The 18,299-nt window shown below is 42.1% G+C and overlaps 1 protein-coding gene across 1 annotated transcript in view; it reads right to left on the bottom strand.

The window, feature by feature from the left end:
* Positions 1-921, bottom strand: part of LOC147635372 (uncharacterized) — a 28,952-nt gene extending 28,031 nt beyond the window's left edge. The window contains exon 1 of the mRNA XM_086802630.1: positions 604-921. Within this exon, the coding sequence (XP_086658756.1) occupies positions 604-817 (214 nt within the window). The 5' untranslated portion in view covers positions 818-921. The remainder of the gene's footprint in view (positions 1-603) is intronic.
* Between the last annotated feature and the right edge of the window lie 17,378 nt (positions 922-18,299).

Raw genomic sequence — 18,299 nt, 5'->3', positions numbered from 1 at the left:
ACTCCAATCCTAATGAGCAGAACAAAATTCCTGTTAGGGTCATTCAAGGAAATAGGCAAGATTGGGTCCGTCAATCTATGGTTTAAATGACAGATTCTGGTGGGTGGGATATGGGTGAACTCTTAGGCAGAGGACTAATCCTGACCGCTGAATCTGCCTGCAAGAATTTCAGGAATCGAGATCTTCCACATAAGCCTGAACATTCTGCATGACTGACGATCCCCTGTGCCCACCTGTGAACATCTACGCAGATTCCTGATGTCTATGTCAGAAAACTTGCCTGTCGTCAGAAAGCTCACCTGCCAACCCCACAAGTGAGCTGTCTGGGAAGAGCACTTAATCGGTCACTCCCCTATACATGAACTTGAAACTGAGTGAAGATCATGAGGACATAAAATCTAGGGTTATGATATGATCAAGTTGAACTCAAATGAGGATTAACCCTCACGAGGACTAAAAAGCAAGGGTTAGGGTGCAATTCTCCACCAATTCGGATACAAAAGCCTTACAACGGAACTTAGGTTAGTTCCACACGATAGAAAAATGAAACTCCAATGTAAATCAAACCTGATTACGGATAGGGTTAGGGTTGGTTACGCATACCCTCGCTTGTGTCTTCCTCCTGTTGGGAAGTACTGTCGTCCGGGTCGCAATCTTCGAGGCGAGATCGTTTTGTGTCCTGTGAGACGAAGCGAGCCGCGATCTGCGCCGCCCTCTGCTTGGCAAGCTCAAAGTCGCTGAGAGGAGGGGGAACCCTGTTATATGACACGCCTGAACCGCTGTCATCGAACTTGCGCTTGTTCCGAGTGTCTGCCATGGCTATGGCTATGGCTGGCCGCGTTTTTGGCAATGGCTAATACCACATTGGGCAGCTCTCTGTTTTTTTTTTTAATTTGCGCTTGATAAAAAAAACCCTAACTTATCGTTATTCATTAAATTCATAATTAAATTTATTTTTATTGACTACGTGAATTTGTGATTTTCCTTTAGCTTATAATTCATTTGGAAATGTAAGAATTCCAAAATATGATGCACTCTTGTTGCTACATTCAAATTGTCACCTTGGGCGCTACTGATTGAAGATGGAGGAGGAGCACTGTGGCTAAACAAGTTATGGATACAATCTGAGGGATTTTTTCATCTCTTTTGTACATCTAACTTTGTGCAAGGAAGATCCTTGTGGGATCTATTCCTTGGGGTCTAAGGGACCCAATTTCAATGCAGAAGAGGACGCTAACAATGGGTACAACCAATCGCCCTAGTTTATATGCAGACAAAGCCAGTTAATTTGGCTAAGAAGATTTTGGAGAGGAGGCTAGAGAAGCAAATGTCCATTAAGAAATAAAGGCCTTGATAGCTATAGAAGAAGCCCATGAGAAGAGTATGCAAAAAGCAATCGGTGCATTAAGATGAACTCTCAGACATGCATTTGGGTGATGACTCCTTGGATGGTTGGAATCAGCGTTAACCTTACTGCAAAATGGAGAGATAAATTGCAGGAGTTGTTAACAAGGCATAAAGATGTATTTGCATGGAGCTATACAAATATGAGGGGCATCGACACCAGCTTCCTATCAGCACAAGATTAATCTCAAAGAAGATGCAGTCCCAATCCGTCCATATAAACTTCATTATGCCAAACAAGCGAAAGAATAAATATACAAGTTGGTTACAGGTGGGTTTCATTTATCTAATAGATAAAGCAAGATGCGTACTGTTGATTGTCATCGTGCCCAAGAAGAATGGGAAGTTACAGGTATATGTGGATTATAGTAGGAAGTCAAATTCTTCCACGATCATAACCCTTCTCGTTACCCTTCACAAATTCTCTTGGATGCATTGGTAGGTGGTCAGACACGAGATGTATTCATTTTTGGATGCTTTCAATGGTATAACCAAGTCTAGATAACTCCAAAAGACAAAGAGAAAACAACTTCTATATGGGGAGTATTTGCTTTCAATGCCATGCCATTCGGATTGAAAATGCTCTGACGACCTTTCAAAATGGATGGTGCAAGAAATCTTTCATGATTCTCACAAATTTCATGAGGGTCTGTCTTGATGATTCGGTATATTTGGGAAGCATTCAGAGTACCATCTTACACTTTGTCTAGAAAAGTGTTAAGAGATGCTTTGTCTATAAAAGTGTCGGGGGACTAGGCAGCGCATCTTGAATAATCAAGCAAAGTATGTGTTTACAATAAGCATCGGAGCTCTCTTGGGGCATATTATTTGTCTATAAAAGTAACAAGAGACACTTTGTCTATAAAAGTGGCAATGCAGCTGAATAATTAGGCAAAGTATGCTTTTACAATAACCATCAGAGCTCTCTTGGGGCATATTATTTCGGAAGAAGGGTTAATAGTTGATCCCCAAAAGGTGATAGTCATATCATGAGATTACAAGCTCCACACACTAGCAAAGAATTGGGAAGGTTTCGTGGCTAGATCAAATGGCATATCCAGTTCCCTTGCTATTTAGCTCATATAGCATTTCCATTGTACCTCCTTACACAACACGTCTGCTCTAAGCATTGCGATAAGGCGTTCCATAATTTAAAGCAACTCTAATTGTACAACCTCCAGTTGGCCCAAAATTTTCCATGTTTTTGTGAATGCATCAAATGTTGCAATTGGTAGTACCCTTCTCTAGGATGGGACTAACCAATTTATTATGACAATTGGGCGCTCTCCAATGTAGAAAAGTATTGCTTTGCAATTGAGAGGGAGGCCTTGGGCATGTTGTCCAGGATGGTACTGACCAATTTATTATGCTAGGATGATCTCCAATGTAGAAAGTTATTGCTTTACAATTGAGAGGGAGGACTTAGGCATGGTGTACTCAGTTAATAAGCTTCGGCACTACCTACTCGTCATCAATCATTTTGTTATTTCAGCCTTATTATATTTGGTGAATAAGCCAAATTTGATGGGTACATTGGCATGACTTTTTTTTCAAGCATTTTCGAGCGAGCGCTTTTTGGGAATCGGCCAAGCGAATTCCAAAAATATTCCCCCCTCCACAAGACAGAGAGGGCCTACAAATAAGGTTATTGGTTTGAACAAAGAATAAAACCTAGTTTTTTAATGTACATCTTCCAATTACTGAAATTCGGTGTAGCAAGATAGAGAGAGGAGTGAAGCAAGTTAGAGAGAGCAACATGACATAATTACTCCAGCGGGAGTGAACACATAAACATATGTCAACATCACATCCTCTACGTTGGGGTTATTGGTTCAAACTGAAAATAAAACCAAGTTCATTCAGTACACCTTCCAAATACAAAAATGCGAAAACCATTATCACATCCTTTACATTGGGGTTATTGGTTCAAACTGAAAATAAAACCAAGTTCATTCACGTACACCATCTTTACTACTATGGGCCTCGCTTGTTCTCTGGGGTGTAGGCACAAAGTAAGCGAACGGTGTTCGTACCTTTCCTTACTTCTTCTAGCTAGACATGCTCAAACGATTCATGAATAAAACCATGGACTCACCAAATTGCAATTAAGCCCACCACTTTGTCCTTAACTTGAGAAATTTTTTCATCATTTTCAGGAAGTGGAAAGGAAGTGAGACATTTCCATGATTGTGTACCATCCATGGTCTTTTGCTTGATCTCCACATCGGTGGCCTCCCTCTCGATACGCGCAGCAACAACTTCAATGCTAACATTTGATGAGGCCATCACAAACAAAAAGAAGGAGGGTTTGGGTTGTTTTACTCTTCTAACAAGGCTTGGTGGCAATGCTGTATAACAAATTGCTTTGGAGCTTGCCTCTATATTTATAGTAGTGGGAGAGGTTCAACATTCAAAATTTAAAAAAAATATTTTTTTATTGTTATTTATAAAGGTTTCTTTCCTCGAATTTCGGCACCACAATAAAAAATGCATATTTTGAACTTATTTGGGAAAGAGCAAGCACGTATTTGAAGGAGATAGACATTGCACAATAGAACCCTCTACAATGAGGCGACATTCATAAAGGTTAAGCTCAACTGATTATCCTTGCATTCAAATTTCTAAATTAGGGTATGTTCTCCTACGAGACAAAGCCTTGTAAAGCTCCTAGTTAGATAGGATAGGTTGGTGGATGAACATATTCTCACTCTGGCTTAAGCCTAGCACACATCATATATTTCCCACGTGTGCATCATCCTCGTGCGACTTGATCTTTGAAAACTTCATATTTGTGCTCCACTCTCTGCACTTCTTCTACCACCGTAGCTTTCATTTTCAAAGCAGCCTTTATTTTCTTCGGGCTGCTTCCTTTGATATTGATGTGCGGTACTTGACTCTTATGCCATTTCGCATGCTTGACCCACCAGCCTCTAGGTTAGTAGTGGACCCATATGGCTATTAGAATGCGCAGCGGAAGACTAACGCACGTAGGAGACGCATCACCATCGAGCACCACAAACACCCCCAACGGGCACTGCAACATCCCTCCACCGGGCTCCCATCTCTCGGTGAGCTGCCTCCCAAAACATCGGTCGGAGGAGATGACTATGACAAGGTGCCACTCTAGCCTTATATATGGCTCTTCAACTTCCCATGCTTTCACTTATGGGATAATCAAAGGCACCTTCTAGCCATAGATCACACGCTCGAAATCGCCAACCTTCCAACACCCTCCCTCGATTCGAGCTCCACAAGCCACCGCCGAGGTGCGAGGGGGTCGCCCAGGACCATACACGCCTGGGCTCTAATACCATGTTAGAATGCGCAGCGGGGAAGACTAACGCACGTAGGAGACGCATCACCATCGAGCACCACGAACACCCCCAACGGGCACTGCAGCATCCCTCCACCGGGCTCCCATCTCCTGGTGAGCTGCCTCCCAAAACATCAGCCGGAGGAGATGATTATAACAAGGTGCCACTCTAGCCTTATATATGGCTCTTCAACTTCCCATGCTTTCACTTATGGGATAATCCAAGGCACCTTCTAGCCATAGATCACACACTCGAAATCGCCAACCTTTCAACAATGGCAGATCTTTTAAAGTTGCAGTTGTAAAGAACCTTGAAGGCCCACTGCTACATGATGGGGTGGGCACAACAACTTCTACATTCTTGCACTCTACCTGGTATCCACCTTCCCATAATGAATAGACCTCCTCGTTTGTGAGGTTTGTTCCTATAGCAACTGGCCATATCTTGGGTGGTGGACTGGGCTTTGGGTCTATGTTGTTGTCCACTATATAGCAATGAAGCACATGGTTAGGGTAGAACCACATCCATTGTCTAATGAGACCATTAAGGTGCTTGCGATAGCCTTTAAAGGAAGGTGCAGGCACACCCTTAGCAGATCTGACTATGTGTTGCCCACACCTCTTAGCCCCACGAGGCATTCTGCTGTATGTGACCTTGTTACCAATGCATGTCCTTCGGATTGCCCACATTGCTTCATTCACCTTGTGCTCAATGACAATTGCCCTCTGTGACTTCTGCATTCTTTCTGGAGTTTTGCTTGTATTATGTTCTTTAAAATTGATCTTCTGTGGCCTCCCAAAATACTTGCATCTCTTACATGTGTGTTGTACTCTGGTCATTGCATGGCCTCATCATCAATATCAATTACCACCCTTGACGGTCTCTTGTGAGACGTGCACTCTCTTTGTCACAAGTGATGAGAGTGGATGTTAACCTAATTCTAGGGTTAACAAGGGCTACCTGTTAAAACCCTAAGATCTCTCTAGATCATTGTCATAAACATGCATAAACTCATCCACCCGACCCACCCCTCAGCCCAAGGGATGCACACATGAATTATAATGAAGTACATCATATCTTTACCTTGATGTCCCATACCATCAAGAGGTATAACTCCAATCCAACAACATGTAGCTATAGAGTGAAATGGTAGGTGAGTAGTTATGATCCTCTACACAAGAGAACATAACATAACCTAGCCTCAAGATAACATTAAGAGACCATAGCCTAAGCCTCCTTTGAGTGTGCCCCATGCCCCTATTATATAGGAAGGCCCTCAAGTGACTCTTGACTCTCCATCTCCCATGTGTGACCCTTGGATGCGTGACCCTAACCTTAACCCTTAAAGTTAGTCCTAACCCATGCTCCACTAGAGCTTGTTCCCATGCTCCCATGCTCACAAGCCTAATGTGGGTTAGCCTCCTAGTATATGCACACATAATGTGCATATAACATACTTCCCCTCTCTCAAAACATTGCACTCTTGCAATGAAAAGAAGGAGAACTGCGCTAAACAATCTTAACCGACTCCCAAGTTGAATCCTCTATTTTCCTATCTTTCCACCTAATTTTAACCTCAGGGATTAGTCAACTACAAAGTTTTCTTTCCCTGAATTCAAGTACTTTATCAGGTTTATGTAGAACATAGGATAATTCTTCGACTTCAACGAGTTCTTGAGGAGTAAATGTGTTATCCTCACCTCCCAGTTTCCCTTTCAATCTATTGATATGAAAGACTGGATGAACTCTAATAATTAGAGGTAGTTTTAGTTCATACGCAACCGTGCCAATCCGATGTATAAATCAAAATGGACCACAATATCTAGGAGATAAATTCGAGCATTTTCCTATTGACAAAGTCTGAGAATCTTTAGGAACATTAAAATAAACCAACGCTCTTGGTTTAAAAGACCAAGTTGAGCATCCTCTATCAGCATAGAACCGTGCCCTATCCTGAGCACTCCTGATAGAGGAAAACATGGCATTATAATAGCAGGAACCAGGTATCCATCGGCGGGCCGATGTACCCCACATCTGCTCATGGAATTATTGGCATCCCGAGTTACCCATATCAACATAGTGAGATCTTAGGGTTTTAACGGTGGTATCATAGTAATCTCTAGTTAATTGTTGTTATTTTTTCTTTCTTATTGTAATTTTTGGTATTTTTTTAAAGTAAATTTTAATATTTACTAAATAAAAATGTTATTTTGTTGATTTGTGTTGATGATTTACACGTGGATCATTGATATGGCGGTTGGAACGCGTGTTTCTTCTATTCAATGGACGAATTGATGTTGCGGGGGAATTCCGTGAGTTTAATGCTATTTTTTCCTATTTTTTATGGTTTAAAATAAGCATTAATGGAAATTTTTACCAAAATACCATATATTTTACTATGGATATTTTTGGTAGAATGAATTTTGTGATTTTCTACAAATTTTAGGATTTTTTTTCTAATTTTTTAGAAAATTTTTGAGCATTTTAATGGTTAAGAATGTATTTTTTATACATTTTGTGGGTTTTTCTGTGGGTATGCTATCAAATTTCTGCCGATTTTCTGCTGAAATGCAGTAGGGGCAGCATGTTGATGCATGGAATGCTCTCCCGTGTGCGTGGGACCCTCCTCGTCTCTCAAATCGAAATTTTCTCTTCTATTTTTCTCTCTCGCGTGCGAATGCCTCTTGCTAGGCACAATTTGATTAAGCTTAATCATAATTAAATTTTCTCTTCTATTTTTCTCTCGCGCGTGTGAATGCCTCTTGCTAGGCACAGTTTGATTAAGCTTAATCATAATTAAATTATAATTATGATTTAAAATGATTTAATTAAAAGCTAATTAGATGCTTAATCCTCTTCTCTCTTACCAGAGAAGGAGGGGGTGGAGTGTGAGAGTTGGAATGGAGAAGAAGGAGAGGAGAGAGGACTCCTCCTCTCTCATCATTTCGAAAACGCGCACCGGGGGGGGGGGGGGACTGCGCTGCAGTCCCTCGGGTGAAATTCGCCCCCCTTATAATTTTTTTTGTAAAGCTTAAGAAAAAAGCTTTATTTTTTATTTTAGCTTTTTAAATATATATAAAAAGAGTTCTATAAAAAAAAGCTTTTCAATGTTTCTCAAAAAAGCTTGAAAAAAAAGGAAAAAAGAGATTTGGTTATCTAAAAAATTTTCTTTTTTCACTGAAAATTTTGGAATCTCTTGGCTTTCCACATTCCCAGGAAACCTTTTGGCTTTCTGAATTTCGGAAAATCTTTTGACCTTTCGGATTCAGAAAACTTTTGACCTTTCACATTCCGAAAACTTTTGACCTTTCACATTCTGATTTTTTTTTTGTCTTTTCATTTTTTCGAAACTGTTGGCTTTCCGTATTCCGAGAAGACTGTTGGGATTTCGAAATTTTTGACCGTTCGTATTCAAAATGCGTTTGGGGTTAATTAGAAATTTCAAAAAATTCATGAAAATTAGTGGCCCTATAAAATTAGGAGAAAATCATAATAATTTTTTTTCTCAAGAATTTAATATTTTCGAGGGTTATTTAATATTGAAGTACGTGTTCTCGTGCTGAAGATAGATGCAGGTTATCGCATATTATTAATATGATTATACCTTGTATTAGTAGACATTTCTGTTTAGATTAATTCTAAACGATATTTTCATGAGTTTTTACCATTGTTTAGCCATTCTTTTTGGACATGTTCCTTAATTTCTTCAATGATGGCTAGAATTTGTGTTCAAAGTGTGCTTCACCTTTGACACTTTTCCATGATAATCTATTTTGCACTTATTTAAGTGTGGTCTGTGCTTAATTAGACAAGTTCTATCATGGGTTAGTTGATATGTTTGTTTTGGTGGATTTTATTGGATGTATTCTAAATTTTATATGGACTCATTAGGCTTTGCCTAGATCACTTGTGTCTAGGGGTTTTTTATTGAGTGTTACACACATGTGTTTCACTTGCTTACTTTGGAGTTTTACTTGAACGACACCACGTTCATATACTCCGGATTGATGAGTTGGCCACCAATTTTAATGCTTCTTTTGGCATGATTAATGACCATTAGATGGCATGCATTGATTGTTATGATCAACTATGGTTTTCATAGATTTAAGAAGCTTCTATGCTTTTATCCATGGTTTTATAAGGATCTTTTGATCTTTTGGATAATATCATATGCTTTGAAGGTAGCATTTGCCTTCATTTTTTGCACTTAATTTTGGAGTATATTGCTTGTACTTTTGTAAATATTCCAACTTAGATACCTAGTTGCTTATATATCTAGGTGAATTGTTATTTTTCTACCCTAACTTTGATACCACTGTTAAAATCCTAAGATCTCTATAGATAATTGTTATGCATAAACATGCATAAATCAGGCATAAACTCATCCACCTGACCACCCCCGAGCCCAAGGGATGCACACATAAATTATAATGAAGTACATCATACCTTTACCTTGATGTCCCATACCATCAAGAGGTATAACTCCAATCCAGCAACATGTAGCTATAGTGTGAAATGGTAGGTGAGTAGTTATGATCCTCTACACAAGAGAACATAACATAACCTAGCCTCAAGATAACATCAAGAGACCATAGCCTAAGCCTCCTTTGAGTGTGCCCCATGTCCCTATTATATAGGAGGGCCCTCAAGTGACTCTTGAGTTCCCATGCTCCCATGCTCACAAGCCTAATGTGGGTTAGCCTCCTAGTATATGCATACATAATGTGCATATAACACTACCACCATTATCTTACATCAAGGAGTCACAGTAGATACACCAAAGGGTCATACATTCAAGATATGAAGCAATAGTGTCCAAAGCTACAACTTGAACGGGCACCCGTAATGGTGTGACGAAGTATTTATGGCGATTCCCACTTCAAGAGCGTGTGGTAACAAGATAGGATGAAGTCTTAAGTGATGTACTTCATGGATATATTATGAGAGTAGTCATTGTAATAGCATTAGGCCTCTTATGAGCTTAAAGTACTCGTTCCGGCCATAGTTTAAGTGAGTGTGAACACTTATGGCCATGTATATAAGTGAATATCTCTCATAATACAACATACTCTCCCATTGTGCAATTGAGTCTTGCTCTTGCTAATCTCTTTTCCTAATGCATACTAGTGAGTGTGTGTGAATGAAGTAAGGTGGAAGGAGGGACGAGTACCCGTAGTGCAATGCGGTGGTGTGATAACGCTCGTGGTGGGAGGCGCAGTGGAATTGCTGCTCAAGGAGTTGTAGAGCTTGGAGACCTTACGAGCTCAGCCATTAGAAAGATTCTCACGATAGTTGCAGTTCACCAGGTAATCTCTTTTTAGATGTGTTTCAAGGAGGGTTAGGGTGAGCCATAACATTTTTGGGCGCCGCTGCCAGGGAGCCATCCCTTTGGCTTTTTCCATCATTTTTCTTTTAATCTAGGCATTACTCATTGCCCATTATCTTGATTAATGGTTTTCCATGAAAAAGATGTGGATTTTATGGTGATTTGTGCGAGATTTGGTGTAGAATAGCTCTCTATTTTGTTTTTGAAAAGAATGTCTTTTGCTTAATTTGTTATTTTTGTTGTTGTTTTTGTGGTTTTTTATATTCTTAGGGCTTGCACATAGTTTGTATTAGGCTTAGTTTGTATCCGTTGCATCAAACAATGCAATAGAATGCAATTTTTAGTGAATGTTAGCTCTCTTTAGTGTTAAACATAGAACTAAGATCATTAATTTTAGTTTAATTGTGTGTTTGTTGTTGAAATTGTTTGGACTAGAGTGTTAGCAAGTATTAGGAGTAGTTTAATCTTTCAAAAAAATTCTTAAAACCATCAAATGTGATGAGATGTGATGTGGATGAATGTGATGTGATATGGATAGATGTGATGAGATGTAATATGATATGATTGGATGAGAATGGATGAAGGATGATGGGAATAGATATGACTGGATGTGGAAAAAGTAAAGTGAATTGATTTAGAAGAATGTGGAATAACGAGAAATGATGTGGAACAATGTGGAAAGATGAGAGTTCGTTAGAAACGATATTTATGACTTGTTTTTAAATGACTGTTTTATGCCAAGAATGATGGGGAAGCATTTTGACCATCTTGTGAATGAGGTCGTGGAGACCTAAGTGATAAAGTTGCAACAGTCAACGGAGGTCTCGCATAGCAAGGTCGGCCAAGGTCTTGAAAACCCTTGAATTTGACTAATTTCTCTTTAATGGACTGGTTTTTGTCATTAAGGGTGATTAATCTTGCTCAAGAGAGGCAAAAATTTTAGAAAATGTGTTAATTAGAGGTCTAAATTGATTATTTGAGTAGTCGAAATTGGTGTTTTTGAGTGTTTTGAGAGCATCTAGATGCATCAAACACTTAATCGCATCAATTATTTCATCAATTAGAGAAATTTGACTCTCTTTGCTTAATTTTACCTTGAGAGAGGAGATCATAATTAAGAGTATAATTAATCTCCTATTTTAGATTAATTTACACATTTGTTGATGCACAAAGATTAGCATTCCCTTGCTCTATCCAATGATGTGCTCAATTGTGTGAATTAATTAGGGATTAGTGGTTAAAAGTCCTTGATTTGTATAAAAGAGAGAAAGATTAGTGAAAGAATTAATCTTTAATCGCTTTTTTACATAACTCATTAAGGCTAATGAGCATTCAGTGTGAGTAGATGCTCATGAGTTGTCAATTTGTCTATTTTTGGGGGGTCATTTATGAAGTGTGTAAGGGGTGTCATTAAAAGGTTGACCTCTTTGATTCCCACTTACCTTTTTGGAAACATGCTAATATCCCTTTCATTTTAAATTCAAAAAATGGAAATTCGTATTTCCCACTAGACTCCAAAAAAAATTTGAATTTAATATTCCGTGAAGTTCGGTTCATGGCGTGAATCATTTTCTACAACTTCACGGAACTAGAGTTTACGCCTAAAAGGTTCACGTCCTAGGGAACCGCACATGCAAAAAAAATAAATCAAATTTAATATTCCGTGAAGTCCGGTTCACGGTGTGAACCATTTTCTGTAACTTCATGGAACTAGAGTTCACGCCCAAAAGGTTCACGTCATTGGGAACCGTGCAAAAAAAAGAAACTCGAAACAACTTCACGAAACGAGAGTTCACGCCCAAAAGGTTCACGTCCTTGGGAACCACACGAAAAAAATATCGAATTTATTATTTCGTGAAGTTCGGTTCGGCGTGAACCATTTTCTACAACTTCACGGAATTAGAGTTCACGCCCAAAAGGTTCATGTCCTCGGGAACCCCGCGTAAAAAATAAATCAATCAAATTTAATAGTTCCATGAAGTCAGGTTCACGATGTGAACCATTTTCTACAACTTCACAGAACTAGAGTTCACGCCCAAAAGGTTCACGTCCTCGAGAACCATGCAAAAAAAAATTCAAATTGTGAGGTTTATCATCTCCACCACCAACCTCATTTTCTTCTGCTTGTCCTCATCGGTAGTTCCAGCTATCTTGTATTCCTTGGCTTTCCCCTTCAATGGGCCAAATTCTGCCTTGAGGTCATCATCTTCTACTAGATTGATCTCAACTTTGCCTTAGCTGGTAGGCAGAACATCTTTGCCACGTATAAGGGGTTGAACTCCCTCTTCTCTTTTGAAGGCAGTGTGATGATGTTGGAACACTGGAGATGTTCTAGCTGTTCACCTGCTTTGAAGTTGTTTTGGAGCTCCTCCCAGGGCAGCTCTATGAACTGCTTCAGGCCCATTTTCTCCAGCCACTTTGCATGTTTGTTTTGCTTCCTTGTACAGAGTGGACGACATGTATTCTAATTCTACCATCCTAGCAGGTGATAGATAGCTAGGGTTGGGTGAGAGAAGGTAGGGGTCACAATAAATCTTAGCAAGGAGAGGCCATATAGCATAGCAAAGTAGAGAGTGGGAATTGCACAATAGAAACATGCAAATTAGGTGTTCAATTGAGAAAGTGTAGAGCCTCTCAACCGTTGTCGTGGTTCATGCCTCCCCTTGGTACGGCCATAATTTCCTAATATTTCCATGATTTTCTGTAATTCTCTCCAGATTTTGTTCATCAATGCTTATTGCATGAGCCACGAAGTCATTTATGGCCGGGGAGTGATGGGGCAAAAGTGATGTGATGCCTTTCCCTTTCCATCCATGCACCCTTTTACAAGGCGACAACATCGATTTTCCCGCCACCTCCTTGCAGTTGCCAATTGTCTCCTCGCTTTCTGTACATACTACAATCATATTTACATCGATAGTTTCTATTTTTAGATTTTATTCTTTTTTGTTTTTGCTCTCTCTAGAATCATGTCCCCATTCCCATTCCTGATCTCTTGACTAGATTCAGATTCTACTCCTTGAATGCTTTCCAGTTCTTGATGTGCTTGTCTTGCTTATGTCAGCTTCATTTTAGAAGGCTGTCTTGGAGAGTCCAGAAAGTTCTCACATGTGTTCGGAAATCACAACACCCAAAAAGTTACTCTGTTAGAATCATCATCTTTTTATAATTTCCTTATTCTTTTAACATTTTCATTTTGGTTTACACTTTGTGTTTCCTGGACTTACAGGCAACTTGGTAAGGACCTAATGGGCCTTTCCTCCGACCCTCATGCCTCATTCTTGGACTTATAGGCGACACGGTAGGGACCTTGTTGGGCCTCTCCTCCGCTCCTCATGCCTCATTCTTGGACTTATAAGCGACACGGTAGGGACCTCTTTGGGCCTCTCCCCCGGCCCTCATGCCTCATTCTTGGATTTACAGGTGACTCGGTAGGGACCTTCTTGGGCCTCTTCCTCTGGCCCTCATGCCTCATTCCTGGACTTATAGGAGACACGGTAGGGACCTCTTTGGGCCTCTCCTTTGGCCCTCATGCCGCATTCTTTTTAATGTTTTTATTCATACAATATTTCAAGGCAACATACAACAATTGATGTATTCGCAATTGGCCAATTACTCACCATTCAAAATTCATTAGGTCGTTCCAATGATGGAGCCGGATCTAAACATCTTGACCCTCTGTCCGGATTCCTGTCACCTCAGGTTGACCATGACTTTTGGGTCGTATCTTTGGCCAAACCACTCTATGTCTACTTCGACGAGTGACAGCAAGTCAGGATTCTCTCTCAATATCTTCTCTTCTTCATCATCTTCCACTCCTTCTAAGTAGTTTAGTTCCTCTGCATGTAATGGTTAGCTAGCCAGGCTTATCTTGTCCTTTCCTATGACGATCAAGATGCATAACTTCTTCTTTCTGTTTTGGATGGCAATCTTGTCAAGTTTCCAATTGTGTTTGATTTTTTTGCTCCTAAGCCATGGTCTTCCCAATAACATGGGATACGCCCCTGCGATCTTAGTCATCTTCAAGACTATGAATACAATAGTGAACATACATTGAGCTACTTCAATTTGTTCTCCTGTGATGATTCCGACTGGTTGAACCCTTCGTTGATCTATCATCTTGATTTGGAACGGAGTAGGTGTGATTCCTAGCTTCTTAGCCAAGCTATCTTATATTATGTTAACTCCAAATCCTCCATCCAGGATGACTTGTGACACCGTCTGCCCCCTCATTTTTACAGTCACTTCTGAAACAGTCGTGTTATAGTCCTGAGCTTCTACCACATTTCTACATTCTGCAGTCCGCTTCTCCCTTTCTTGACTTGGCATAATTTGGCTTCTACTCATCCTTCCTTGTCACGTAGGCTGTAATGCCTGTGTCCGACGGCAGACCGGATGGCCATATCCGGGGTTCAGTGGGAGAGGACGCCCATGCGGAGTCATGGGCAGCCAGGCTAGTGTGGATGGCAGGCCACACACTATATAGCCTGGGGGATGAGGGGCAATCCTCATTCTTCCTCTATGGTTGGGTGGTGAGCCAGAGGCCGTCCCCTCTCGTGGTAACGCCCGTAGCGGCGTTACGGATATCTAACACTGGTATCAGAGCATGGTTCGAAGGGATCGTGAGAGTCCGCGCGCGAACGGGGGACCAGAGCCCACTCGGTGGTTTTCATGCACAATCTCCTCACCCTTATCTCCACAAGGGAATGTGTGGAGGGAGGAGGGCCAAGACTTTTGAAGGGAAGAACTCTTTCTCTCTCTCTCTCTCATTCTCTCTCCCCGTCACACACAGCATCGAGGTAAGCAAAATTTGTTTTGTTTTCATTTTTCTTTTGTTTTTCTGCGTTGAATCGCTTCGCAATACTCTGCGTTGAAGGTTTTCAAAAGAAAAAGCCTGTGTGGAGGTGGGGGGGCGCAGACCAACCCCCACGAAATACACCGTATGCGTTAAGGGAGGCGCAGACCACCCCCACGACCAGCCCGTGTGTGTGTGGGGGCGAAGCTGCAACTCCGTGTGTGAGGCGGCGAAACAGAGTAGCTTAGGCTGCAAACATGTAGCTGAAACTCAGCGTGGGGGGCTTGCCTTGCAAACGACCTGTGTGTCGAGGTGGGGGGGGGCACAGACCAACCCCACAAAATATAATGAGATAGTTAACTCTGTGTAGGATGGGGGGGGGGGGGAAAACCAGCCCGGCCAGTCCCACGAGATGCGTGAATGCGGTGTGTGGGGGGGGGCGAACAGCAGTCCCTACATCTCGTAATGGTGTTGTGCTGCGTGGAGAATCAAAACCAGAGTAGCGCCCTGCTATACACCGCGTTGAGTGAGCGAAGAAACACGTCAGCGTTGGGGAGTTACTTGCACCCAGGCAAGCCATACCCACGGCGGCGTCAGGCCAGCCGGTGGAGGCCAGCCAGCCCTGGGCGGCCAGCAGGCGGCGGCGCCAGCCAGCCAGGCCAGCCAACGGCGGCGGCGGCCAAAGCCACAACGGCCAGCACACGCCAGACGCCCACCAGCGGCCAGAGACAACCAAAAAAAAAAGGAAAAGAAAAAAAGAAAAGAAAAAACCATTTCTTTATATATATATATATATTTTTCATTATTCAATTTGAAAAAATTAAAAATAAAAAATTCAAACAAACATTCTCTCTCGGCTGGGGAGGAGAATAATTCCCGCAAGAAATAATCCCGGCAAGGCACCTCTCGATCATTTAAATTCTTGTTATAAGTTGCAGGCATTTTTCTCGTGGATCGGAGCATCCCGGAAGCGTCCTTGTAGGGGCTCGCAACGCAACAAATCGACAGGCGACCGTAAAGGGGGGTGACTATTATTCTCTCTCCACCATTGCTCATTTTTATTAGCGTTTTTTTTAGCAATTTCCGAGTTCTCGCATTATTTTTTGCAAGAATTAAAAATGTCTGCTAGGCGTTGTGTGTCTCCACCGCCTTCTACTTCTCTAGGTTTTTCCAGTCTCTTGTCCTCGATCGCGGGTTTGACCCCGACCGAATTGTCAGGCCGTACACGCCCGACCGTTGTTCGGTCCGGAGCGCGCTTATCGATCACTCGTGATCCGCCAGCGCCCTCCTCGTCTATTGACCCTGCCTTAGGACCCAGCGAGCCCGCAGCGGCCGCATTGGCTGATGACCCCTTTCTGGCCGATGAGCCAGAGGACATGAACACTGACGTCGCCGAGGGGACCGAGGAGGACCTCTTGGATTATGACGACGATGACTATGACCTACTGGACCCTGCTGATGTCCTGACAGAGACGGAGCTCTCTAGTGGACCGTTTAAATATCTTAATGCCAAATTGAATACTATGGGTAAAGTCCAAGCTGATTTAGTCACGATGCTATAGAGCATCTCCACACGGTTAGATGCACTGATAGCCGCCTCGGCTAATACTCCGACTCCTCGTGGTAGCCGAGCTCCTGCGGCACGGGTGAGCGTAGCCTCGCCAGTGGTTTCAGGAGTACAGGCCGATGCGCCTGCGGGGCCGTCCGTAGCGACAGCTTCGTCGTTGTTAAAAGACTTAAAGCCGCCTAGTTTTGGTGGCGAGGAAAAGGAGAGAAACAAGGACTCAGTCAATATGTTTCTAGCGAAGTGGTCAGATTTGCATGCGCTGCGACAGCAGCCTAGCCGTATACAGCCCGTAGAGGCTAGCCTCTCTTTAACCGGCAAAGCGTACAAGTGGTGGATGAGTCTGACAACTCGCCCTGCCACTTGGACGGAATTTGAAACAATGTTTCGAAAAGAATTTTTGCCTGTTAATGAGGCAGAGAGAAGCTGGGAGTTATGGGACAAGTGCTCGATGGAGAACAAATCCCTAACTCAGTACATCTCAAACTACAGGGAGATAGTACTCAAACTAAAGGGAATCGATGCATTCCAGACATTGCGAGGCTTTAAAAGAGGCCTCAAAATGATTACCTTGAGTACGTAGAACCCCTACAGCCTAAAGACTTAGCAGAGGCAATTCAATATGCACAGATATTCGATGACATCAAGCGCCGTAGTGCGCGTGGTGGTTCTAGCAGGGCCGAGGGTAGTGAAAAGAGGAGGTCAGGCCTCAAAAGAAAAGGGTTCCGCAGTGACAAACAAGGGGATAGGACGGACCAGGAAGGACAGGGTGGTCATTGGTCTAAAAAACCGCGACCATCCAGAAAAAAAAGAGACACCGAAAACCAAAAGAAAGAGCAATATATTAAAGCGCAAAAGGAAAATCGCTGCTTTAATTGTAATGAAGTAGGACACACGAAGGCTGAGTGTCCAAAGCCTAAAGCCAGCACGAGTGGCAACGAGCCCAAAAAAGATGGTAAATCTTCTAGGCAGTTGCATACAGTGCAGAGACTCCCTCTCAGTTCCGCAGAGTTCAGAGAGGTGACAGTGTGTCATTGTGATGAGCATCACGCTTGTTCAGTGACACCAGCGATGTGGCAGCCTACTGTAGGTCCGCATGACATGGTGCGCATGTATGGCACCATAGGTGGCCGTAGAGTCACAGTTTTTATTGATGATGGAGCTAGTCACAACTTCTTGAACTACTCGTTAGTCAAGAAATTGGGATTGACTGAGACCCGGAGTGATCATGAGTATACTGTTGGCCTAGCCAACGGATATGACAAAACGGTATGGAATACCGTAGTATTAGAGGTCCCATTATCTATGCAGGACTACAAGGCTCCGCTTGACTTTCAGGTCATGCACTTAAGCCAGAGCAGACGTATATCTAGGCAGGGAGTGGCTGTATGGCTTGGGCCCTAGTCTAGCTCGGAATTACTTACATAACACGCTATGTTTTGAGCATGGAGGTAGAGTCATCACCCTGCAGGGCGACCGTACTGTCCCTGCCACACCACTTATTTCCTCCATGGAGTTGTGTACAGCGGTCCGCAGAGACCAGATAGCAGAGGTATATGCTTGTTACCCTCTTTTGAATTCTGTTTCCGTAGATGAAACGATAAATGATGTTTGCGTAGACAAACAAGAAAAACAAAATAACCTTGGACGAGACACACTGTTTGAAAACCCTGTTTGGCATGCATGTGATTCAAACAAGAAAAAATCCAAGGTGAATGAGACATTAAAGAAAAAGTACGTAGATACTTTAACGAATTTATTAGAGGAATTTCAGGATGTTTTTCCTGATGATTTACCAGATGGTTTACCACCATCTAGGGAAGTAGACCATGGCATCGAAGTTATGCCAGGATCAAAACCTATAAGCAAACCTGCTTATAGATTAAGCCACTCCGA

This window comes from Cibotium barometz, chromosome 9 (assembly GCF_041138505.1).
Source record: "Cibotium barometz isolate CiBa-2024 chromosome 9, ASM4113850v1, whole genome shotgun sequence".
Lineage (NCBI taxonomy): Eukaryota > Viridiplantae > Streptophyta > Polypodiopsida > Cyatheales > Cibotiaceae > Cibotium > Cibotium barometz.
This window is presented reverse-complemented; position numbering and strand designations above follow the sequence as displayed.